Genomic DNA, 24,348 nt, shown 5'->3' on the forward strand with positions numbered 1-24,348 from the left:
CTTCCCGTGCCGCATTTCAATGCGACGGAGCCGCTCGCCCCCCCAGCTCCCAGCCGGAGCGCGGCCATCCCGCCAACGGCGCCTCTCTTAAGTCGAGGCAGCCGAGTTCCGTCCCCGGAGGTCGCACGTTCGCACAACGTGGGCTTCGCTCGGCCGTAAGAAAAGCGCTCTTGTCCGTCGGCGCCATCCAAAACCCAATTGAACCCGATGCGTTTTCTTTGCCGCGTTCGGGTGAGGCCGCCCCGAAGCGGCCGTTGTCAAGCCGCCTCCTCTCTGTGACATCGCACGGGTCGATTGAGCGCTCGACCCGACGGAGGCGCCGGTCGCCGTGGTAACGAGCCCGGCCCGGTGGAAACCGACACCCGCCGCTGAAACTCGAGAGCCGGGCGGGACACGTGACGCCCCACAAATCGCCCGCTCAGTCCTCCGACCTGCAGCGGGATGGACCGGGACGCCCGGCGGCTCCCGCGGCCCAATTCGCCTTCGGGCCCCGCGGGACCGAGCGCAAACTGCGTGTGGATCTCTCTGGTTGCGGGTGAGTGCCGCGTCACCGCTGTGACACAAACTGCGACAACAACAACAAAAAACGGTGACGTCACATCGCCGACTCGGCGCCTTCGCCCGAAACCGCGGCGTTGTGACGTCGCGATGTCACGGTTGTCGACACTCGGCGCGACTACTTGGAAACGATCCTCGAGTTTTTGCCGTTGAAAAAGCGCGCGGGGAGCTCCGAATGTTCCGGGACGAGTCGAGTGTGACAAACGAGCCCCGAAAGACGAGAACCGGTCGCTCGCTCACTTTTCACGCTCGTAAGAAAACTATGCAAGGGGAAAATGAAAGACGCGCGCCAGCTGTCTAATATTGTGCTGTGGAGGCACTTGCGACTCCAACTCTGTTCCGCCAACCTCCGACTGTGAACGAGACGTTTAACTTAGCTTGAGAATTTGATGCGAAGGTAACGGAAGGTGTCCAGCCAAGACGAGCGTACGTATTTCTAAAGTCTGGGAGGCGTCGCCGTCTTTTACTCGGCAGTATTTTTGGGGAGCTGACGAGTTTTCCGTTTTCCCGGGTATCGTGAAGGCAGCGCGGTTCGCACCGCGCGCCGATTGGCCGCAATCGGTCGCCGCGGTAACGAGTCTCGGAAGGGACTCGCGCCGTCTGGCTTTCGGAACTCGCCGCCGTCGGTAATCCCAGCTAACGCGCTAAGTAGCTAACGCGCGACGATTCGATGGCGAACGGTTGAAAAACCCGCCACGTCGCCCCGAAAAGCGTCCAAAAGTTTCCCCGAGCGACGCGCGTGCGCGGCGGCGGCGCAATGGGAAGACGAGGACAAAGTTGACAACTTGTTGACGGCTAGCAGCTCGCTTCGCCGTTAGCCTGCCAGTCGGCAAGTTGAGCGTCCAGCAGTTAGACGGAGCCCCATGAGCCACGCCGCCCGCGGCCCGCTTTTGGCCGCCCTGTTCGGCGCGACGGAGGCCGACGCCGAACCGCCGGGAGCCGCGGAGTTGATCAAAGGTAAATCCCGTTCGGCGATGACTCGCGCGACGACAATCGAAACTTCCACGAGAATTTCAAAAGCTCGTCACTCATACGCTAATGCCGACTCGCCGAGTAGTCGAGTGAACATTTTGCCGCGGTCAACCAAATGGGAGCAATCGGAGTCGAAAGTCTTCCGCGAAAGCAGATGATCAAGTTGCTCGTTGGCCGGGGGCGGCCGACTCATTGGAGTTCGGGGGCCCACTTTGATCTCGAGTGGGCCGAAGACCGCTCCGTGCGGAGCCCCCCTTTTTAATTACCAGGACGTTCCCCAAATTCTAATCCCGGCGCTAACCCGAACGGACCGAGTGGGTCGGGTTGGCGCCGCCAAATCCGAAAGCCTGCCCCCCCACCCCCCCAGTCTGAAGAGGGTGGCGCCCCCTGTCCGGGGTCAGCGATGAGAGATCCCGCGCTCAAGTGTGTTGGAGCGGTGCCGATCGGATACGCGGCGTCACGGCCCAGAAGGCGCCGAGCCCCGATGGCCGGCGCTGGATTTGGCGCTCCGGTTTCTAGCTGGCGTTTCCTCAAGCCCAATCGCTCGTTGCCGACTCCCTGGTCACCCGCTTGCAATTGGCGATTCTGGCTCGCCGACGCTGGCGTCTTGTCTTTTGTGTGCCAGAGCGCCTGTATTTCGCCACGCTGCGAAGCAAACCCAAAAGCACGGCCAACACGCACTACTTCTGCACGGACGACGAGTTTGTCTACGAGAAGTAAGTGGCGGTGCCGGCGGCTCGCCGCCCGCCTGCGCCTCCGCGCTCACTCGTTTGCCGTCGTGTGCCCGGCCAGTTTCTACGCCGACTTTGGCCCTCTCAACTTGGCCATGTTGTACCGATACTGCTGCAAGCTCAACAAGAAGCTCAAGGTGAGTCGCCGCCGCCGCCGCCCTTCCTTGGAATGTCCGCCGGGCGCCTGCGGGCCGCCGCGCTCTGTCGCATGCGCGAGCGTGGCCACGTGGCGTCCCAAAAAAAACAAAGCGTTTAGTTCACCCGAGTGGGACCGAGCGACCGGTGCCCGCAAGCGCTGCTCTCCACCAGTCCCCTTCAAACATTGCTCATCGTATTCAAAGAAGAAGAGCCTCGACTTTCACCAGCGACTCGAGCGCTCTCACTTTTGCCATTGTTTGCGAAAGCCGCCGCGCTGCCGGTGTGCCTTGCTCAAGTGTGCTTTGCGTGCGCGCGCGCAGTCGTTCGCGCTGAGCCGGAAACGCATCGTGCACTACAGCAGCTTCGACCAGAGGAAGCGCTCCAACGCGGCCGTGCTCATCGGCGCATACGCGGTGAGACCCTCGGGCGCCGCCGGCCGGGCTTAGCCCTCAACTTGACCTCGACCTTGACCCCGATCTTGATTGTGGCCACGTCAGGTGATCTACTTGAAGAAAACGCCGGAAGAGGCTTACAGAGCTTTGGTGTCGGGATCCAACGCCTCCTACCTGCCCTTCAGGTGCACACAAACCCGACTGACACCCGTGCGCCTGCGCGTGTGAGAGGGATGAAGGCTGCGTGCGCGCGTGAGCTAAATTGCGGGTTAAGCAGCGGATGGCTTTGGCGAGGCCCCGCCCATCTGCCTCGGCAGACAAATGGAAATCGTCGGCGTTATTTTGCCGTCTTCTTCTAATGTTGTGTGCGCGCAGGGACGCGTCCTTTGGGAAGTGCACCTTCAACCTGAGCGTCCTGGACTGTCTGCTGGGCATCCGCAAGGTGGGTGTCGCGACGGCGCCGGCCGGCCGCTCGGCCGCCGCCTCCACCGTGGCTTTTGTTTGCGCCCCCTTCAGGCTCTCCAACACGGCTTCTTCGACTTTGAGTCTTTCGACGTGGATGAGTACGAACATTACGAGGTAGGAGGCGGGCTCCCCGCGCGACGCCGAGACCCCCCCTCCCCCCTCCCCCCTCACCTCGTCACCCCGTTTGCTCAGCGCGTGGAGAACGGCGACCTGAACTGGATCGTGCCGGGGAAACTTTTGGCCTTCAGCGGCCCGCATGCCAAAAGCAAAATGGAGAACGGTGGGCGGCGCCGCCTTTCTCCTCCTTTTGGAGCCGCCCGCCATCCGTGGTGACGTGCGCGTGGCCCGCAGGTTACCCGCTCCACGCGCCCGAGTGGTACTTCCCGTACTTCCGGCAGCGCGGCGTGGTGGCGGTGGTGCGTCTGAACAAGAAGATGTACGAGGCGGCCCGCTTCGCCGACGGCGGTTTCCGCCACTGGGACCTCTTCTTCCTGGACGGCAGCACGCCGGGCGAGGCCATCACGCGGCGCTTCCTGGCTCTGTGCGACGCCACGCCCGGCGCCCTGGCCGTGCACTGCAAAGGTGAGCTCGCCCGCCTCGTAAACCGCCCGCCCGCTCAGCCCCCCCTCACGCCCCGCCGTGGCCCGCAGCCGGCCTGGGCAGGACGGGCACGTTGATCGGCTGCTACCTGATCAAGCACTACCGCTTCAGCGCCGCCGAAGCCGTCGCCTGGATCCGCATCTGCAGGCCGGGCTCCATCATCGGACCTCAGCAGCACTTCCTGCAAGAGTGAGAGCGCCGCCCGCCTGCCGCCCGCCGCCCGCCCGCGTTCTCCGTCCATGACGATCGAGGCCGCGCGTCTCCCGAAACAAAAGCTGACACGGACGACGACCGCAACAAACGGCGGCGCAAAGAGCAAATAGTCCGTTTGAGAAGCGGGTTGCCGCGTGGCAATTGGGAGCGGGGTCCCTTCTCCTCTCCCCCCGGAGTATTGACGTGTTTTTGTTTTTTTTTTCTTCCCAAGGGGGTGGGGGCGCCGCCTAACGGAAGGCTTGTGTTTCTGGACAGGAAGCAGGCGTGGCTTTGGTTGCTAGGAGACCGTCAGCGCTCGCAGGGGTCAAAGGCCGCAGAGGACGACCACGTGGGCCAGCTGATGTCCCGCGTGGAGGGCCTCGCCTTGAACGGCGCCGCTCGACCTCCGCTCGGCGAGGACCGCCCGCGCGAGGTAAACGTGCCCGTCGACATCTTATGCACGCCGCCAAACTTTTTCTCACCGCAGGAGGACGCCGGCGAGCGGTCGCCTCCGACTCAGGGAGACAAACTGCGAGCCCTAAAAGGTCGCCGACCCCTCCGTTCCGCCGCCTCTCCGGCTTTCAGGTATTTCCGGCCCCGCCCCTGCCCGTCGGTCAAAGCCACGTGACCCGTGAGTGACGGCCCGATGCGGCGCTTTGCCTCGCAGGGAGGAGCAGCGCGGCGGGACGCCGACACGGCCCATCAGGTCAGCGTGCGCCCGACACCACCGCGACAAACCTAATCTTACAAATGTGACAAGTCAATGGCACTTTTTTTTTCTCAAACCGATACCGAGCGACCGATACCACCGGCCCTTTTGAGTACCAAACCAACGTCCGATCGTTTTCAAAGAAAACCTTTTGATTATTTCGGACAAAAGGTTGCCGTTCCAAATCAAACACAAACTCGCAAAGTCATTTGCCGCGTGTGAGCGCAAGTGCAAAATAAAGCGGCCAACTCCCGCGGTTTTTAGTCTTTGTTCCAAATCGGTTGGAGCGCTTCAACCGTCAACTCTTAAGCAGGACACTCGGAAGTCATACGAGAGAAAAATGGATCACGAGTGGGCCCATTTTTCTTAAGCTAGCGGCTAAGGTCTGGCACCGATGGCCGCCATCGATACTCACCCGTCCCCGACAAAGGCAACGGTGACCAATGTTCCCAACGGCATGTCGTCATCAGACTGCGGGCGGGCGCCGACGGGGGCTCCGCCTCCTCACCGCCGAAGTCGCCGGCGGCCTCCGCTTCGGCCGCGGCCAAGAGGATCGCTCGCGGCGCGTCGTCGTCGGCGAGCGGCTTGAGGTCAGACGCTTCTCTGGCTCCCTCGTTTGCCCCTCGCTCGTCTCGGGCATCTCGTCGGCCGCCGCCGTCGCGTGACCGGTCGCCTTGCGGCCCTTGACGCGTGTCCGTGCGTGTGCGCCAGCTCCCGATGGGCCGTCTCGCTCGGCGACGTGTACGCCGCGCGGGCGCCGCCTTCTTCGGCGGCCCCGCGTGCTTACGCCAGCTCGTTGATGCCGGGACGCCGCCTGAGCCTCTCCGTTCCTGTGAGTCTGCTGGCCCCGCCCCTTCGTGCCGTGCCGCTTGCCGTGCCAACCCGCTCGTTTGCCTCCCTGCGTGTGCGTGCGTGTGCATAGTGTGCGTATCCCTGCGCACACACTTTGATAAGTGCGATGAAATCATCAACCAGGAGGAAGCGTCCGCGCGCGTCACATGACCCGTTGCTATTGTTCCCCCCAGGCGACTGATGAGCGCTGATTTGTCTTTGTCTTTTGTTTCCAGTCGCTCCAGTCGAACTGCGTCGACTTCTAGAAGGTCCAACGTGCCCTGAAGGCACGGCGGCGGCAAAAGAAGAAAGCCGACACGATCGGGATCAGCTCGGGGAGCGAGTCGTCCCTTTTGGGCGGCGTGGTTTTTGCGATGACGTCACAGGCAAAGCCCGACGAGCCAGCAACTTTGGACTTGTGAGCAGGTGACGCGGCGTTGCGCAACGCTAGCCGTTAGCCGAAGGAGGAAGACCGGTTTGAAGTCACCTTTGATTGGAATGTTGTTGTTGTTTTTTTTAGCCGAGTTACTTTGTTGAATTTTGTGCTGGTGCGCGGCTCCGTGACCGACCAGCACGGGGCCGATCTTCTACCTCTTCCGTGTCGTTTGTTGCAGCAAAATAAGGTCACGCTCTCGCTCGCAATTTTACATTCTCGTGTTTGAAGTTTGTTTGCTAGTCGCGGTGGTGATGATGATGATGATGATGATGAAGATGAAGAAGTGCCATAATGAATCATGTGGAAGCGTTTCTCCAAAAGGAGAACGGCCCGCCCGGGCTTTTATTTTGAAGGGAAGCTGCTTTTTGATGTTTGGAATATACTGGGGGAGGGGGGAGAGATTTATTTTCTTGAAGGAAATAAATGATTTTTGTCGACGCGTTTTGTGTTCTGACAGTCATTTGATGGACAGGAAACGGATGGCGTCCCTTTGACCGCGCTCCATCGAGTCATCCGTCGGGGATCCGCAGGTGACCGTCATCGTCGTGGCAAAGTCGCTTTCCCTCCGATGCGCCTTCAAGGTTGCAAAAGTTTTTTGTGGCTTTTCGCGTCACGGGAAAATGTTGCCGGACCGTCTGAGGAACCGGACCGTAGCTAAGTTGAAGAGGCGCCATCGACGAGTCCCTCCTCGATGTCGACCGCGTCCTCGAGTCACGTGAGGAGGAGCATTTGTCGCGCGTTGAGTCAATCAAGACGAGTGACGAGCGCGCGCTTCCCGACCGCCGGCAGCAGGGGGCGCCGGCCGGCCGGCCGGGCCGGGGGAGGAGGAGGAGGAGGAGGAGGCCCGCGGCGCGCTCCTTCCCTGGCTCCGCTGCCGCTGAAAAACGAGCCCCCCACACGCGCGAAGGCGGACGCCCGGCTCGGACTCCCGCTCGCCTCCTCCGACCTTCAGCGCGATGGCGCGCGTCCCCGCTCTCGTCTGCCTCTTTCTCTCAGGTGAGCCTTTTGCAACGGACGCCGAGTCGGGACGCTGAGGTTCGGGGTTCGGGGCTCGCTCGTTGCCGACCCGGGGTTCGCCGCCAACATCGCTGTCGTGTCGCGCGACTGCGCGCTCAGCCGTCAATGAGGACGGCGGATACCGGATCGCTCAAATGAAACGATTCATCGAAGCCTCCCGATTCGGCGTTGAGCTCAGGGGTCTCGGGGATGGGGGGGCGGGGGGCACCCTACTTGACATGCAAGCTTCGTATTCGTGGGGCCCCGCGCAGCCACCTTCCTCGGCATCTCGTCGCAGTCTTTTTGCTCTTGCGTTTACCCGCAAGGCTCATCTCGTAGCTCGCGCTCTTGACGGCCGGCGGTGAATCGGAGCGAGTGGCAGCCGGCGCCAGCGGTGCTGTTCATTTTCGAATCCTGCCGTGACGGAGAAGATTGGCGATGGCAACGCGCGGCTCATTTTCAGAAAAAAAAAAAAAGCTTTGCTTGTCGTCGCGGGGCGCAGGGGCATCCCGACTTTTGCGCTGCTCATAAAATTCCACATCACGACTCGACTCCTGCATGCAAAGTAGCGGCCGATGCTCGACACGGCTTAGCGCACCTTGCAAAAAAAAAAACCTCCCGTGTTGTGGCCTCTTCTCAAGGAACTTGAGGAGATTGGATGAGTTGCGCTTGTTTTTGCCGCTCGCAAAGCACTTCAGCTTGGTCGACGGCCTCCCGACCTTTTGTCCGCGGCGACTTCCGGACGCTCTTTTCATCCCCCCCCCCCCTCCCCTTGCGCCGCAGGGACAGAAGCCGTTTGCAGAAAGTTGCCTTTAGCGGCCGTCGGCGCGTGACCGCCGCTTGAGAAGGCGCCCGACGAGCTGCGCGTCTTGACTTGACATAAGATTGCTGACCTCTGGTGGTTGATTGGCGGCCTTCTACAAGAGGGCGGGGCGCCAATGAAAGTCGCAGATGTTTGACCGTACGCCTCCCCCCCGCCCCCCCCCCCCCTCCGCTGCGCCGCAGGTGCGCTGATGCGCGCGGCGGCTCTGCGGGTGGAGCTTTCTCCCGGCGCGCCGCTCTTCAAGCTGGGCTCGCGTCAGCGGCTCGCGTGCTCCGTCGCCGACTGCCCCGCGGCGCCCGTCATCTCGTGGACGCCGCTCGGCGACCGGCCGCTCAACGCCGACGTCCGGACGCGGGACCGCCTGTCGGTGCTCACCTTCGACCCCGTGGGGATGGAGCACGAAGGCCCGCTGCTGTGTCGAGTCACCTGCGGGGAGCGACGCAAAGACGCCAAAACCGACGTCAGACTTTACGGTGAGCCGGCGCTCGGCTCTGGCGCGCAAGCGAGCGCCTCGCGGCCGTGTCACGGCCCCCGTTGTTGCTCCGCAGCCTTCCCGTCGGACCCCGAGATCCGAGGTGGGCGGGCCGTCCGCGCGGGGGAGGAGTCCACGCTGACCTGCGAGGTGCGTGACCTTTACCCCGCCGAGGCGCTGACTCTCGAGTGGCTGAGGGGAGGCCGGGTGGTCGGCAGCGCGGCGGGAGAAGTCCGAGCGGCGTACACCTTCGCCCCTCGCGGGGGGCCGTCGGGGGAGAACCTGACTTGCAGGGCCACCCTCGACCTGCGCGACCTGCCGCCCGAGGAGCGCACCCGGCAGACCGTCGCCCGCCTCCACGTGACCTGTAAGTGCGGCCGCCGTCGCGCGCGCGTCGACCATATTGACCACGCGATTGTCGTCAGTCGCTCCGGTGGTGACGGCGCTGTCGGACCCCGGCGCGGTGATGGCGGGCTCCGTCCTGGTCCTGAGGTGTTCCGCGTCCGGCGACCCGCCGCCGGTCCTCACGTGGACCTTCAGGCCCGAGGGCGGCGGCTCGGCGCAGGTCAAAGGTCACGGCGAGGAGCTGGCGCTGGCCGCGCAGGCGGGAGAGTTCCGATGCGAGGCCCGCAACCGCGAGGGCCGACACAGCCGGGCCGTCCGCGTGCGCCTCAACGGTGAGGAGGGCCTCTTGCGCGTCGGGCGGCGGGGCGGGGGCGGGCGTGACCCTTGCGCCTTTGCGCCCCCTCCAGCTCCGCCCAGCAACACCTCCATGTCGGTGAGTCCGGGCCGGGAGGTTCCGGAGGGCCGGCGCGTCACCTTCACCTGCCGCTCGCACGGAGCCCCGCCCCCCGTCCTGGTGCTGAGTCGGGAAGGGGAGGAGCTCCGGAGGTCGGACTCCGCCCCCTCGCTCACCGTCAGCCTGTCCGTGCGCCCTCAAGGCCCCGCCCGCTACCGCTGCGACGCCACCAACGCCTTCGGGACGGAACACGTCACGCGAAACGTCACGGTGGAAGGTAAGAACGGCGCCCACCCGGTGGCGGGCGGCGGGGAAAACGGGCCTTTGCCTTTGCCGCAGCTCCTCCGAGGAACACCACGGTCACGGTGGCGCCGTCGGCGACGGTGCGGGCGGGCGAGAACGTGACGGTGTCCTGCCGCAGCGCCGGCTTCCCGCCGCCGGAGGTCACCCTGGAGAAAGCGGCGGACGGGACGCGGCGCCGCTCCGCCGACGGCGTCTTCCGGCTGGTCAACGTGACGGCGGGCGACTCGGGCCTCTACCGGGTCAACGCCAGCAACCGCCGGGGCTACCAGGTCCGCGCGTTCCGCCTGAGCGTGACAGGTGCCGCTTCCGCCGCCGTCGCCGCTCGCCTTTTGCGCAACCTCAACAAAGGCCTTTCCTTTCCAGAGCCCGGCGCCGAGGCCGAGGCCACGGCCGGCGTCCTGGTGCCGGCCGCCGTCGGGGCGGCCGCGCTGGCCGCCGGCGCTCTGCTCTTGGACTACATGAGAAGGTCCAAGAAGAAAGGATCCTACCGGCTGACGGCTCCGGCGCGCGAGCGCCGCCCCTTCGGCGCCATCTGCGCCTGAACGCGCAAAGATCCCCGCCTCCGGCCCCCGCCCCCGCCCTTCCACCCTCGTATTTGCGCATCTTTGACGCGCTTGCTTGATGCTTCCGATCACATGGGAATCCTTTGGGATTGTTTTGCAAGAAAGCTCCACAGAAGAACGCCACCCGAGCTAAGCTAGCGCGGCGGTTCCCGGCCGAGCGTCTCCGTGGCGACAGAGAGCCTCTTTGGGGAGCTGCTTGGGATTCTCGGCGCGTTTGCGCGCGCGCCGGCGTGAGAAACTGGTCGACGTCGGCTGAGCGCAGTTTTTTTCCGTCCGCTACCTGTGACCCTGGTGCGTGCCGCTAACAATGATTGTGCTGCGTGTCAGCGTTTTCACGCCGCTGTTGATGCTTCCTGCGAGAACAAACGTCAAACTCAAACTCGCCGACGTTAGCGCAACACAGTTGACCTTCCTTCAAGATTTCTGGGGGCGGGGGGAGGGCTAAATGCCCTGCAGAAAACCCCTGACAAAAGTGCATCCTGCCGGCAGTGCTTTTCCATCGGCGCTCCCAAAACGTTGAGGTTCTCTTTGACGGAAAGAACGAGAGCGAGCGTCGCCACCAAAGCGAACCCTGCCACGGCATGTCTGCGGGCTTGAGGTCTCGGGACCCTCTCGTGTTTGTGGACCGGCGTCTCGGGGTCAGCCGCAAGCGGCGCCCAGCTGTTTTTGCGGGCTCCCCTCCCACAATCGTCGGCTTGGGATCCTCTGAGAGCGCTTCGGTCCGAGACGCGCTTCACGGGCGTGTCGTCCGATCAGAAGACCCCGCCGGTGGCCAAAACCTTGATTGTCATTCGAATTGGCTTCTGGCTTTTTTTTTTCAGTCCCCAAACAGGGCCCGGCCCGCATGAACTGAACTGGAATCAAAACACCAAGATGAGGTTCATTGATTCATTTGTTGATCCTTCATTTTGCGGTTAGTGCTCCCAACCAATGACCTGCCGTGTTCATGTTCAAATTCCACTTTGATAAATGATTGTGATATTGACCGTGGGGACGATGATTATTTAAAAAAATGTTTTGTTTATTTTTAACTGAAGAAAAAAATGCACACCTTTCCCCCCTCTGCACTCTTTAAAAGGGTAACTCCAAAAAGCAGCAAAAAGGTTCCAGCAACTATGTCACATCCATCCTCTATCTACTGTACGGATGTGAATGAGATGAGGAGGCCTCCCGGACGCCTCCCCGGTCAGATGTTCCACCGGCAGGAGGCCAACCCCGGGACGCGCTGGAGACAAGACCACGTCTCCCGGCCGGCCCGTCCCGTCCCGGCTTGCTCGACGCACACTCGGAAGCTTGTGCGCGTTTTCGACCCATCGCGAAAGCGACGAGATCGGATGAGTCAGGAGCGCGGAGGTGGGCGGAGTCGGTTTGTTCCCGGTTGCCACGGAAACACCACCGGAAGCCGGACCGCACACGCGCGCCCACAAACGAGGGCAGCGCACGAAGTCGCGTTTTACGGGCCCGTCCCTCAAGCGTCCTTTGGCGCCACCTGCCGTTGACATGAAGCGCGGCGGCCCGGCCGGAAGTGCCCCGTCGTCGCTTTTGTTGTGAAATCCGCGCGAGCGAGCGGACGGACGGACACGTCGCGCTAGCTTAGCGCGTCGACTCGCGTGTTCTCGCGCCCGCGTCCATGAGCGACGGACAAGTATGTTGCCTTTATCCATCAAGGACGACGAGTACAAACCCGCCAAGTTCAGTTTGTTGCTCAAGCTGTCGGGATGGATCAGGTAAGTGGCCGTGCTAAGCGCGCTAACCGGCGGCGCAACGCGACGTGCCGAGGAAAGCCGACGGCGAGACCCACGGCGGCGCTTTCGTTTGCGTCTTTTTCAGGTCCATTTTGGCGGACACAACGTCGAGGAATTTGTTTTTCTTCCTGTGCTTGAACCTTTCCTTCGCCTTTGTGGAGCTGAGCTACGGCGTCTGGAGCAACAGGTGAGTCGGCCCGAAAGCCCGAGGCCGCTCGGGCGACATTTGCGAGGCTCGCCCACTTTCGGCACCCGGCGAGTCGCTCGCGCGTCGTTCGGGCTGCGGACGTGCCACGTATGTGGCGCCGTCGCGCGCGCCCGCTCCATAACAGGAAGTGACGCGCCCGTGACTAGCCCGAAAGGACTTGTGACGCGCCTGTAGTCGAAGGACATACTTGTCAACTCATACGGTTTAGCCATAGTTCATACGGATTTTGTGGTGAATCTTACACAAATCATACCGATTCAGAAAATTTCCGGGGTTCCCCCCCGCCCCCCTAACAGGTAGTTCCGTTTGCTTTTGTCCAGAATGGTGCTAGTCTACTCGAATGCTTTCATTTCCGGTAACTTTCCAGTAAATCACGTGTATTATGGAGATCTACAATAAACATCATTGAATTTTTTTTTCTGCCGTTATTTTGACATATCAAATGCTTTGGTATGTCATAAGGATTTTTTGCTCTTTATAAGGATTTTTTTGGTAGTTTATACAGGCTGGCGCTCCGAAACGTTGACGGGTATGGTAGGACCGTTCTGGTGCTCTCTTTTCGGCCGCTCGAGAAATCCTGATTGGTCGATTCCAATACTCGCCGCGCGCTGGACGGAAGGGAGCCGTTGTTGTTGATTTTGTTCGCAAGCTTTCAGGTCAGAGGCCTCTGCTCGGCCTCTGACCTCCGATGTTTTAGAGAGCAAAGGTTTCTGCTTGCTTTCTTGGATGAGCTGTTCCAACCTCGTCGCCTGGCGTTGATGGATTTCGTGCGCGCGCGCACTCTTGCGGATGTGTGTTCAGTCTAGGTCTGATCTCGGACTCGTTCCACATGTTTTTCGACTGCACGGCGCTGCTGGCGGGCCTGGCTGCCTCGGTCATCTCCAGGTGGCGCTCTAACGACAGCTTTTCTTACGGGTGAGGCTTGGCCCGATGACCTGACCCCCCCCCCCACCCCCAGGCCCTCCAACTTGTGCCTGTGCATGCCTCAGGTATGTCCGAGCTGAGGTGATTGGCGGCTTCGTCAACGGACTCTTCCTCATCTTCACTGCCTTCTTCATCTTCTCTGAAGGAGTTGAGGTAACGTAGATCAAGTGTGTGTGTGTGTGTGGGTGTGTGTGTGTTTGTGTAACGTGTGCGCTCGTGTGTGCACGCGGCAGAGGGCTCTGGAGCCTCCGGACGTTCATCACGAGCGTCTCCTTCCCGTCTCGGTCGCCGGCCTGCTCGTCAACCTGGTGGGAATCTTTGTTTTCCAACATGGCGGACACGGACACTCGCATGCAGATCACGGTAACGCGCGCCCTCACTCGTACGCCATCGTACGGTTGCCGGGGGCCTGAAACGTCCTCTCGGCGACACATCGCAAGTTAACACAGTCACTCGCAATCGGGGAGCGCCACTTCCCGTTTTGCGCGTCGCATCGTCAAACCCCGCGCTAAGTCGCGCACGTGACGTCATCTGTCGTCTTCATGCCCTTCAGGTCACGGGCACAGTCATTCGCTGTTTAACGGCAGCGCCGGCCACGGCCACGCCCACCACGACAGCCACCACGGCCACGCCCACCACGACAGCCATCACGGCCACTCCCACGGCGGCCACGCCCACGACGGACACGGTGGCCACGAAGGCCACGCCCACCACGGCGGTCACCAGGGGCACAGCCACCACGATCTTGATGGTGAGGTCACGCGAGGGCGACGACGTCGCACGTCGCCTCCGCACGTCGCGGGCTCCTTTTGCGTTAACGAAACGATGACGAGTACGGACGCGTTGTGCGCACAGACGAGCGTCGGCTGGGTTCCAGTAAGCAGATCCTTCAAGGTGAGGCGGTCGCCACGGCGACGGCGGGGCGCCGCTAAGCAAACGCAAGCGCGGCGGCGGCGCCGGCTTTTGCCGCTGACACTCGCCGTGTGCGTCAGGCGTGTTGCTGCACATCATGGCCGACACGCTGGGCAGCGTGGGCGTGATCGTTTCGGCTCTCCTGATGCAGAACTACAACCTGATGATCGCCGACCCCATCTGCTCCATGCTCATCGCCGTCCTCATCGGAGTCAGGTGACACGCGCGCACGCACGCACGCATCCGCTCGCCACGCATTGCGCAAGCATCCGAGCGTGCGTCCGTTTGTCCGTCAGCGTGGTTCCTCTGCTGCGAGAGTCCATCGGCATCCTGATGCAGAGGACGCCGCCGTCCCTGGAGCGCGCCCTCCCCGAGTGCTACCAGCGGGTAGGTAACGGGCGCCGCCTGCGCCTTCCGTCGGCGCGCGTGACGTGCGTGCGCCCCCGCCCGCCTTCAGGTGCAGCAGCTGGAGGGCGTGTACAACGTGCAGCAGCCCCACTTCTGGACCTTGTGTACGGACGTGTACGTGGGGACCCTCAAAGTGGTGGTGGCCCCCGACGCCGACGCTCGCTGGATCCTCAGTCAGACGCACAACATCTTCACGCAGGTCTTGTGAATGTTTATTCAATATTGATTTGACTTCTTTGCATGTTGAGTGAAGCAAATGTTTTTTGTTTTTTTTTTTGGCGGGGGGGGCTGGTGCGCACAGATGGGCGTTCGGCAGCTCTACGTTCAAATCGACATGGCCGCCATGTAGAGGCTCCTCCCCTTCTGGACTCTGGGACCAATGGCGGTCTGTGGCGGTGACCTCTGACCTCGGGGTCACGGTGGAACTTTTGGGGGCGGGGGCATACTGCTATGAACCAGACTGAACCGCCCCTCCCTCCGTTCGTCCCAGCCCCGCCCACGCGGAGGTCGGAGCACGGAATTGTGGGAAAGTGCCTTCGCTCATCGTCACGACACTGCCAGCCGATTGGACCGCGGACTGCGCATGTGCGCGAGTGGGCGCCAAACCACGTGACCGCTCACAACCTCGACGGTAATAAAAGATTGTTTGAGGTCAAGTTTGATTGCCGACGATTCGGAGCGGTCCGCAAAGCAGCTGCCAGATTCATCTGCTTCGTTGTCATCGGAATGGCGCCACCTTTTCACACGCAGCAGAGTTTTGAGGAGGGGCGGGGGGGGTTCCCCACTTTATGAAGTGGAAGAAGTCCAAATATTTGGGATCAAAAGCAAGACTGTTGATTTTGTTGCATTTATTTCTGAAACTGGGCTCAGCGTCTGCAAGCCGCACGGGGGCAACGCCGCGTTCGGGTTCGCGGCCGAGCGTTCGTCGAGCCGTCAATGGCCTTGGGGCGCCGCGGCGCATTCTCGGTCCAGGCGAGTCAAGGCGTCGCCCCGCGCGTGGAGACGCAACATGTCGACCTCCAGGGGGTGGAGCCTGCCGGCGACGACCAGCGAATGGAGCGGGGCGCCCAGGTCGCACGAGCTCATTTGCGCCAGGGTGGCCGTGCGCATCTCCTGGTCGCTGGCGCCCAGTCTGGCCACGCCCACGCACAGCGTGTCCTCCGTCAAACCTGCGCACGAGATGTGTGCGATTGACTGGTCACACTGGAGAGGGAGTGATGGGCGGGGGGGGGGGGGGGGGGTGACAGTCACTCACCGGGGTCGTCGCCCCGCTCGCGCCTGCGCCTGACGATTTCCAGCAGCTGAGCGGCCGCCTGCGACACGCTCATGAAGCGCGGGGGTTCGTAGATCTTCTTGCCTCTGAAACGACAGCGCCCGCCCGACGTCCGTCACACGCGGACCGAAGCGGTGGGGCGACGTCCCCGTCGCCCGCCTTACCTCATCAGGTTCTCCAAAGACTGTTCTTTCACTTTCAGGTCTACAAAAGAAAAATGGTCAGGTTCTACGGAGCTAATCCCTCCGTTCTCAGATGCGCATCCCAAGCCGGCACGAGCGTCACGGATGAAACGCAACGGCGGGGGTGATGATGCGGAGGGCGGGGCTTACCCAGCAAGCACAGCGTGTGCAGGCCGGCCGCTCGGTTCTGCAGGATTTTGTCATAAAAGCTTTCGGGTCTCCACGACTCGGTCCAGAACACCACAGACACCGTCTCGCCAAAGTTGTACAGCTGACGAGCGCAGATGATGATGATGATGATGAGTTCCAAGTGACACGCGGCGCACCTTGGCTATTTGCGGAGTCGGCGCGCTCAGGCCACGCACCTGCAGGCCGCAGCAGCCCACGGCGTTCATAATGGAGGCGTTGTGGACCACCTGGTACGGGATCCCGGCGCGCACCGCCCTGAGCAGGAGGTCGCTGTGAGTGGTCGCTCTGCCAATCGCAAAAACACGTGAGAAGGCAGCTGGCGGCGGGCGGGCAGGCGGGCCGCGCTCCCCTACCCAAAGGGGTCGCCCACCACCAGGAAGGCCACGTCCGTCTCCTTGGCATCCTTCAAGATCTCGTCGGCTTCCTGCTCCACCAGATCTCGCTCGGCCAGCGTCAGCTCCTTCCCGTAAAACTCCTCCTGCCGTCCCAAACAACAGTGCCGCCGACATCGGACAAGCAAGTCAAGCGGCTGACGTGACAAATAGGACCGCGAATAACCTTTACTCCAAAGCACGACCAAAAAAGAGTGGCCAACAAACATGACCACAACTTCACGTCGCGGTTTAGTCCGGAACATGAAATAGGCCAAAACGTCGAGATGTTTCGTTTTTTTGCAATGTCAACAGCGAAGTTTGCAAGTGTGCAATTTTGAGGGCTAATCTGTCCGTTTCCACGGAGGACGACAAGGACAACCAAGTGTTGAAGTTCAACAAGGATCCGAACGCTTCTCGCTTCATCGATGCGGCTCCGCATCCAAGTCAATTGGGCTCGGTGGGAAAGAGCCGCGGGGGCTCTGCGAGCGGCGATACTCATTTGCACGGCCTGGCTTTCGTTCATCGGACACCGTTGTCGATGGGGCGGGTGCGCGCGGCCAGAGGGAGAGTGAGGAGCGAACTCACCAGAGCCTCCTTGCCCACAGTCAACATGGACGTGTAGGCCTCCAGGTAGACGCGCGAGCATTTCCTCACCACCTGCAAACCTTTCACGGTGATGTCAGCGGCGTCTCCGAGACCCAGCCCGACCAGGTACAGCATCTCGCCCGAGAGCGCCGCGCCGCGACTTGTCCTGATCCCTTTTTCTGCCTCTTTTCTGCTCCTCCTCCTCCTCCTTCTTTCTTCCTCCCTCACGTGTGAACAAACACTTCCTGCTTGATTTGCGTTTGCCGTCCATCGTTCGGCTTTCACGTCACTTTGGCTTCCTTTACGACCGCTGGCTGACTCCTCCCAATGAAAACGTTTTCCCTACGTCACGGGGCCGGCGTATCGGGAAAGCGGAAGCCAACCTACGTGCCTTCGTGGCGGCCATGTCGGGAGGGGCGACGTTCCCCCAACGGTAATTACATGACGTCGTCACTTGCTCAATTCTCAGCCGATATTGACGAGGTTTGCTTTTTTTTGTCAACCCCAAAATGTCTTTTGTTATTTTAGATCATTTAAAAACCGAGCCCCCTATTTTGAACTTGTGAAGTCTTCTTCCCTCGTAATTGTATGACGTTGCGTGCAACCGTACGCAGCAATAAGTGGGGGCATCACCGTCGTAATTTCAGGAAACTACGCAAAGTGCCCCACATTGCCACCGCACCCACTCATTCACGTCGGCAGATTTTTTTGTTCGTTTCTTTGCTGTGCTTTTGTCCACCTCCAGCACACTCACACGCAGTTCTTCCTCTGTTTGGCAAAAAAAAAGATGTTTCTTCGTGGGGTTTTTAGAGGATCTGGGGTGTTGAATGTCTTTTTTTTCTCTCTCCAGTGCGCATCAATTCTGTGCAGACTTTTGCCATCGGACGAGCCGCCCCGATCCCAATCGGTCGGCCATCCGACATGAAAGCAATGGCTGATGACGAAAGCCACAAGAGGGAGCATCAAGCTGAAGCTACAAAACGACCGTGTATAGGAAGGCGTTTTTTCCAGCTCAAAACGCCTTACTATACATGGTCGTTTTTGTTTTTTTTGTTACTATACATGGTATTTTTTTTTCGCCGCACGACCAAATTTCTTTCCGATCAATTGGTTCAGTGACCTCGCCGATGCCTCCTTGCGGCCCCCGCGCCGCGGTGACAAAGGGGGTCCGTGAAGGGGGCCCTCCGAGGCGCCGTGCATTTTAATGAGCGCGCTTGAATGCAAAGAGGACCCTCGGGAGGCCCTCCGGCCCCACTTTGCCCCTCCCGCTCGGAGGCGCTCCGGACGTTCGGCCTCCCGACACAATAAAGGATGATCCGAAAGCTCCCGCCATGCGGCTGCGACGTGCCTCAAATCAACTTTGACGGGAGTCGTGTGAGCGACCTGCAACGGGGCCGCGGTCCCCCAAACTCTCAACGTGTCGCTCAAGGTGGCCTCATTTCGAAGATGACAGCATCATGGGATACGCCGTGACTCCGCCCACACTGAGCGCAACTATTTTGCGTGCGTTTTTGGTGGAATGCGAAAGCGAGCGAAGCAGAACGGGAGCCACAACCAGCACTTACGAGTTCCCAATTCCTGTCAGGGAAGCGCTGTCGTTGTACTTCGGCACCGGTTGCCGGGGCGACGCTCCGCTACGCGGCCTTAGAAAGGGCCCTTTTGTCCGCCACAATGGGCCCCCCCCCCCAACCCGAGCCCCGAACCCCCGCGCTCGTTCCCTCTGTCGGGAGCAAACCGAGCGTGCGGGTTTGGTCACGTGTCTGAGCGCTAGGCTAGCGAGAGCGCCGCCGTCAGGCAAAGGTCAAAGGTGACTTTTGCCGCGGACGATGAAAAGCACGCGCGGAGGCAAAGATTCACGTCGTGTATCAAGATGCCATTTGTTACATTTGCAACAAGCCTGCGCCATGCGACGCTTCCTTCGGTCAGAAATTTGAGTCCAAGGATCTTGAATGTCAAGAGGTGAGAAGGGGAACGAAGCTTGACGTCATCGAGGCCACCCGCTCCTCCTCCTGCCGCTCCGCCCCCTCCTCCGCCGGTCGGTACGAGGAGCGGCGAGGCTGCTGCGCCTTTTCTCTCTGCGAGCGTCAAGTGAAAGGTAAAGAGCAAGCTTCCGTCTTTGCCAGCTTGCAAATTATTTTGCAATTAAAGAGCGAGAAGGCCTCGAATGGCTCCGAGTTGGACTTTTTGCGCACGGCGGCCAAACTCGGGTCCGTTTGCTTTTGGACGCTGGGAAAGGTGAAATTTCCTTGAAAATCACACCCCCCACCACGACCCGCAGCACGCGATGACGAGGTGAAGGCCAGGCGGCGGCGGCGGCCATGGCCGACCCCCGGCGCTCGGACCTGATCGCCAGGCACTACAACTACACGGGCAAGCTGCGCGGGCGGGACGACGGCGCCCGGACGGGCCTGAAGGCCGACTCGGCCGTCTTCCTGGGGGTGTGCTGCCTGATCGTGCTGGAGAACCTGCTGGTGCTGGCCACCATCTGGAGGACCAAGAAGTTCCACCGGCCCATGTTCTACTTCCTGGGCAACCTGGCGCTGTCGGACCTGCTGGCGGGCGCGGCCTACGCCGCCAACATCCTGCTGTCGGGCGCCAACACCTACAGGCTGACGCCCACCCAGTGGTTCCTGCGCGAGGGCTCGGTGTTTGCGGCGCTGGCGGCGTCCGTCTTCAGCCTGCTGGCCATCGCCGTGGAGCGCCACCTCACCATGCTGAAGATGAAGGTGGGCGGGCTCGGCGGCGGCGGCGGCGGGCAGGGCGGGCGGCGAGGCCGCGTCCTGCCGCTCCTGGGCGCCGCCTGGGCGCTGGCGGCCCTGCTGGGCGGCCTGCCGCTGATGGGCTGGAACTGCGTGGGCCGGCTGGAGCGCTGCTCCACCGTGCTGCCGCTCTACCACAAGACCTACATCGTCTTCTGCACCAGCGTCTTCAGCGTCATCCTCATGGCCATCGTGGCGCTCTACGCCCGCATCTACGCCCTGGTGCGCGCCCGGCGGCCGGCCGGCGGCGGCGGCTGCGAGCGCTCCATGGCGCTGCTGCGCACGGTGGTGCTGGTGCTGAGCTGCTTCATCGCCTGCTGGACGCCGCTCTTCGTGCTGCTGCTGCTGGACGCCGGCTGCCGCGCGCACGCCTGCGCCGTCCTCTACCGGGCCCAGTGGTTCCTGGCGCCGGCCGTGCTCAACTCGGCCACCAACCCGCTCATCTACACGCTGACCAGCGACGAGATGCGCCGCGCCTTCCTCCGGACGCTGCTGTGCGGCCAATTCGGCCGCTCGGAAGAGTCCTGGCGCCCCGACGGGGACGGGGCCCGGGGTTCCCCCCCGCCGGCCGAGGCCGCCCCTCCCTCTTCCTGAAAGGCGGCCGGCGCGGGGTCGGTTGGCGCCGAGCTTGCCTCCGCCTGGCCGCTGACCTCGCCGCCACTCGGGCTGACCTCCTCCCGACGTGAGTTTTTCCCGGCTGCTTGGAAACGTCTTTGTCACGCTCTCCGAAAGGTCTTTGACTTTGTTCGTGCTCAGTTTTTCAAACATTTCTTTTTCTGGGCCACTTTTTAGCACTTTGTCCTCAATTGATTGGCTTTCTGTCCCCCCCCACCTCCGGCAAAAGGAGCTTCGCATTGTAGTTTGCTCAGCCACCGCATTCCGTCGTCGCTCGTCTTTTTCTCGGCGAGCGTTAGCATGCGCCACTTTGTCGACGTTTTTCCTCGACCGCCTTCAACTTTCCTCCTTCCTCGTCGAACATAATGGCGGCGTTGCCGTGGACGTGTCAACCGATTGTCTCAGTAACCTTGTTAGCACTTAATAAAAACAAGTAGAAAAAAAAAATCCCAGCGTCTGACCTTGGTGACTTGTCACGCTTCGTATTGAGGATCCAGACCAGGTTGGTAGCGTGCAAGCCAAAACACGCCGGCATTTTGTTTCCGGCCTTGGGTTTGATCTTCCACTCATAGAAGATCATTGCATTCCAAAAACGGGAGGCGGCAAAGCTGCCCCCTGGCGGACGGAGGAAGGGATGCCCTTGCAACGCGTCAGCGGCCGGAAACCGCCGCGCGCCTTCTCCGCGTACGCGCTGATCCACGAACGCGCACTCGGCAGTTCACACGCGTAATAGTTACAAATCGGTCGTGGCGAATAAGAAAACAACAAAAAAGTGAAAATTGCGGATGTCGCTCGTCACACGCAAACGCGCGCAAAAAAACCCACTAGCGCACATCTTTTATTTTCTCTCTCTGACTCGGTCGGGGAAACCGGCGGCGCCGACTTCGGTCCTCGTTTTCCCACGTCCGCCTCACGCAAGCGCGCGGGCCGAGTGCGCGAGCGCCCCACGTGCGCGCCGGGAGTTGGAGTTCGCGAGGCGCACCGGGTGAAGCCGCCTCGCGGAACGAGAACCTCATCTCCCGACGTGCCCCGCGCGCGCCTCTCGCGCCCCGCTTCCTTTCCCTCCTTCTTTCCTCGGCTGAGGTGCTGCGGCGTCCGCGAGCGGGATGACGACGAGTCGCCGAACCGAGCGCCAACGACGAACCCGAATGGCAGCGGCGGACCGTAGGCGGAGCCGAGATTCTCTTGTCGGGCCTTGAAGCGGACGCGGGCGTCGCCGGGGCTGCGAGCGCGAGGGGGGGTCGAGGGGGGCCGAGCCGAGCCACGTCGGCTCACCCCGGTCATGCAAAGTCCGCCCGAGGGTCCACGTCGAGGTTCCGGCGAGTCCGCCGACGGCCGCTCGTTCGCGCGAGCGTAGCGGAAGTGGAAGCGGTGAGGGTCCCCGAACCTCCGCCCGCTGGAGCTGACGGCGAGCCCTCGCGTGTGACGTCGAGCGGCGGCGGCGGCGGCGGCTGACCACCGCCGTGGAGGGCGCGGAAGGCTCCGCTCGGAAATCGCCACATAGTGAGTAGTCAGTCCTCGCAAAAAGCACACTCGCGGTCGCCGCGGCTCAGCGACGCGCCGTCGCAACAACAAAGCAACGCGTGAAACGTTTCGCGCGTGCGCCACCTGTCGGGTGTAGCGGCGTGACGCGTCTCTGCGTCTTGTTCGCGCGCCGACCGGCGCTTGAGGGCTTCCAAATGCGGTGGAGATGCCGCAAAGACCGACGGTCTCGAGGCCCTTTCCGACGGCCGGGATCGGCGCCCCCGCCCTTGTCGACGTATCAAGCCATACATGCGGGCCTTTGCGTCTTGTCTTTTCAGCATCCCCGCCGGCGTCATGGAGCGCTGGGGCAGCATCCAGCTGGACGTGCCCGACTTCGGCAACTCGGTGCTGTCCCACCTCAACCAGCTGCGGGCCCAAGGGCGGCTGTGCGACATCGTGGTCCACGTTCAGGGCCAGAGTTTCCGGGCGCACAAGGCGGTCCTGGCCGCCAGCTCGCCCTACTTCCGGGACCACATGTCCCTGGGCCAGATGAGCGCCGTGTCGCTGACGGTGATCCGCAACGCGTCCGTCTTCGAGCAGCTGCTGGCCTTCTGCTACACGGGGCGCCTGCGGCTGCAGCTGCGCGACATCATCGCCTACCTGACGGCCGCCAGCTTCCTGCAGATGCAGGAAGTCATCGACCGCTGCACGCGCATCCTGGAGGGCATCCACCTCAAGATCGGCCCGGCCGACCCGGACCGCCCGCTGGCCGAGCGGGAGGCGGCGGCTCTGCCGCCGCCGCTGCTGTCGCCGTCGCCCCGGGGCCCGGAGGCGCTTGGAGGCAGGGAAGAAGGGGAGCCGCGCAGCCCGCCGGCCCGACGCCGCGGGGACGCGCTCCTCCGCCTCAACCGCGCCGGCGACAGGACGGGCGTCAAGACGGAGCGGGCCGAGCGGCGGATCGAGGCGGGCCGCGGCCGGGAGGGCCCGGCCGACGAGGGCGGGACGGCGAGCGCCGATGACTCGGGCTGCGGGGGCGGGGCCCGGCCCTCCAGCAGCCTCGGCGAGGCCGACAGGTGAGCGGCGCCTCCGCGACCGCCGCGTCGCCAGCGCCTTGACGCGCCTTTTGTGTGCGCGTCAGGTCCAGCCCCCCGGCGGATCGTCGACGGGCCGGAAGCCGATCTCCGAGCAGAAGCGAAGACCCGCCGCGCGCCAACTCCCAGGTGGCCCCTCGTCGCAAATTGGGCTCGGTCCCGAGGGGGCGCACGTTGAGAGCCGGCGTGTGTGTTTGTGTGGCCGGCAGGGCTCGGAGGCGGCGGGGGCGTACGAGGACGAGGCGCCGGGCGAGCGCTGGTTCCGCTACAACCCGCGGCTGACCTGCATCTACTGCTGCAAGTCCTTCAACCAGAAGGGCAGCCTGGACCGCCACATGCGGCTGCACATGGGCATCACGCCCTTCGCGTGCCGCCTGTGCGGCAAGAAGTACACGCGCAAGGACCAGCTGGAGTACCACATCCGCAAGCACACGGGCGACAAGCCCTTCGCGTGCCGCCTGTGCGCCAAGAGCTTCCCCTTCCGGGCCATCCTCAACCAGCACCTGCGCAAGAACCACCCGGGACAGCGCGCCCGCGGCGCCTCGCCCGAGACCACCACCGGTGCCAGGGGGGCCTCCCCGGGACGGGAGGACCCCGAGGACGGCGGCGGCGGGGGGGAGCCGTACGGCGAGGGCCCCCACGCGTCCGTCTCCACCACGGGGCCCGACTGACACCGACGGGGGCCCGAGCGTCCGTCCCCGGCGCGGGGCCGGACGGACACCCGACGGGTCGGCGGGGATGACGTCGCGTAACGGCCCCCGAGCGCGCCCCCCTCCCGTCTTACTTCCTCCTTCCGTCCTTCGTTTCTGCCTCATGACAATCCAGCGGCAAAGCGGCAGTCGCAGGTACGCCCGTTAGCTCCCGCGTTAGCGGCGGCACGGCCCTCGGGGCCCCCCTTGGACCGCCGCGGTTGAGTTGGGGTCTCGACGGTCCCAAGCTGACCTCACCTCGCATAAGCTGATCACACTCAGCTACCTCTCGTCTCTGCCGGGGGCTCTCATCCTTGAGATTTCCTGTCTGGGCAACATTGTGAAGGAAAGCTGCTGGTAAAAGGCACTCGTTCGTCACTTGACCCCCCGCCCCCTCGCATCTCTTCTGACCACGCGATATTCTGCAACGTGGCCCGTCGGGACCGGTGCCAAAAGAAAGCGAGCATTAAGGCTCACTTGCCCTCAAAGACGGCTTATAACGAATGGCGAAACCCCCCCCCCCCCCAACCCTGGTTGGACCGCAACGTAGCAGAACGTGAAAGCTAACAAAGCCAACACACCTCAACCCGACATCTTACCTCACGCCATCCCGCCTCTCTCCGCACGGACACCCCTCCATGTTGCGCTTCGGCGGCCCCGAGTTTCCCGGCCAGGCCCCGCCAGTGCCGACGGCTGGCGCGCTCGCTTTGGTCCTCCCACCTCGGGAGTCGACTCCATCGAGCGTTGCTTGTTTGGTTGGACTCTTTCTTTGGCGAAGAATGTTTGGTAGGCGGAGCCAAAGAGTCGAATTGAATAAAAAATGAATTTGTCTGAAATTGCGCGCGTGTGTTTTTGGCTCATATTTGGACTCTCCATCGCCACCACCTTGCCTCCCCTTCACAGCTTCCTCATCCTTGAGTCTCGCTCGCCGAGTCGTCGCTCAACCCCGGGAGCCTTCGTCCCTTCTTTCCTCTCCGGAGGCCCCTCGGACACGATCGCGGCCCCGCGCT

The 24,348-nt window shown here is 62.5% G+C and overlaps 6 protein-coding genes across 10 annotated transcripts; 5 read left to right on the plus strand and 1 right to left on the minus strand.

Moving 5' to 3' along the window:
* The first annotated feature begins 646 nt into the window (after positions 1-646).
* Positions 647-6,461, plus strand: cdc14ab (cell division cycle 14Ab). 5 transcript variants are annotated; one of them, XM_052074378.1, is made up of 16 exons: positions 648-1,515; positions 2,156-2,246; positions 2,323-2,398; positions 2,720-2,812; positions 2,897-2,976; positions 3,167-3,233; positions 3,308-3,370; positions 3,449-3,536; positions 3,608-3,838; positions 3,907-4,045; positions 4,325-4,481; positions 4,536-4,633; positions 4,716-4,754; positions 5,228-5,347; positions 5,469-5,589; positions 5,825-6,461. In XM_052074378.1, exons 1-16 carry the CDS (start codon positions 1,422-1,424, stop codon positions 5,852-5,854), a joined length of 1,587 nt encoding a protein of 528 aa, XP_051930338.1. In that variant the 5' UTR covers positions 648-1,421; the 3' UTR covers positions 5,855-6,461. The 5 variants fall into 5 exon arrangements, with proteins under 5 accessions (XP_051930337.1, XP_051930338.1, XP_051930339.1 ...); XM_052074377.1 differs by having other exon boundaries at positions 647-1,515; positions 4,325-4,633; XM_052074379.1 differs by lacking the exon at positions 5,469-5,589 and having other exon boundaries at positions 650-1,515; positions 4,325-4,633.
* Positions 6,462-6,587: 126 nt separating this feature from the next.
* vcam1b (vascular cell adhesion molecule 1b) lies at positions 6,588-10,905 on the plus strand. The gene is made up of 7 exons (XM_052074383.1): positions 6,588-7,020; positions 8,026-8,316; positions 8,392-8,682; positions 8,741-8,992; positions 9,068-9,331; positions 9,394-9,654; positions 9,721-10,905. The coding sequence occupies exons 1-7, from the start codon at positions 6,981-6,983 to the stop codon at positions 9,897-9,899; spliced, it is 1,578 nt and encodes a 525-aa protein (XP_051930343.1). The 5' UTR covers positions 6,588-6,980; the 3' UTR covers positions 9,900-10,905.
* Positions 10,906-11,465: 560 nt separating this feature from the next.
* On the plus strand, positions 11,466-14,773 carry slc30a7 (solute carrier family 30 member 7). The gene is made up of 11 exons (XM_052074385.1): positions 11,466-11,647; positions 11,751-11,852; positions 12,675-12,788; positions 12,863-12,950; positions 13,031-13,160; positions 13,351-13,548; positions 13,653-13,691; positions 13,790-13,925; positions 14,006-14,096; positions 14,167-14,316; positions 14,419-14,773. Exons 1-11 carry the CDS (start codon positions 11,568-11,570, stop codon positions 14,464-14,466), a joined length of 1,176 nt encoding a protein of 391 aa, XP_051930345.1. The 5' UTR covers positions 11,466-11,567; the 3' UTR covers positions 14,467-14,773.
* Positions 14,774-14,950: 177 nt separating this feature from the next.
* dph5 (diphthamide biosynthesis 5) lies at positions 14,951-16,996 on the minus strand. The gene is made up of 7 exons (XM_052074388.1): positions 16,721-16,996; positions 16,115-16,239; positions 15,938-16,046; positions 15,723-15,843; positions 15,555-15,594; positions 15,373-15,476; positions 14,951-15,286 (listed from the first exon to the last, which is right to left on the minus strand). Exons 1-7 carry the CDS (start codon positions 16,853-16,855, stop codon positions 15,051-15,053), a joined length of 870 nt encoding a protein of 289 aa, XP_051930348.1. The 5' UTR covers positions 16,856-16,996; the 3' UTR covers positions 14,951-15,050.
* A 1,257-nt stretch (positions 16,997-18,253) lies between these two features.
* s1pr1 (sphingosine-1-phosphate receptor 1) lies at positions 18,254-20,073 on the plus strand. The gene is made up of 2 exons (XM_052074266.1): positions 18,254-18,815; positions 18,999-20,073. Exon 2 carries the CDS (start codon positions 19,039-19,041, stop codon positions 20,071-20,073), a length of 1,035 nt encoding a protein of 344 aa, XP_051930226.1. The 5' UTR covers positions 18,254-18,815; positions 18,999-19,038.
* Positions 20,074-20,952: 879 nt separating this feature from the next.
* On the plus strand, positions 20,953-24,185 carry zbtb37 (zinc finger and BTB domain containing 37). The gene is made up of 4 exons (XM_052074384.1): positions 20,953-21,597; positions 21,897-22,631; positions 22,697-22,778; positions 22,859-24,185. Exons 2-4 carry the CDS (start codon positions 21,913-21,915, stop codon positions 23,318-23,320), a joined length of 1,263 nt encoding a protein of 420 aa, XP_051930344.1. The 5' UTR covers positions 20,953-21,597; positions 21,897-21,912; the 3' UTR covers positions 23,321-24,185.
* The last annotated feature ends 163 nt before the right edge of the window (positions 24,186-24,348 follow it).

The sequence above is a fragment of the Hippocampus zosterae genome, chromosome 8, assembly GCF_025434085.1.
Source record: "Hippocampus zosterae strain Florida chromosome 8, ASM2543408v3, whole genome shotgun sequence".
Classification (NCBI taxonomy): Eukaryota; Metazoa; Chordata; class Actinopteri; order Syngnathiformes; family Syngnathidae; genus Hippocampus; species Hippocampus zosterae.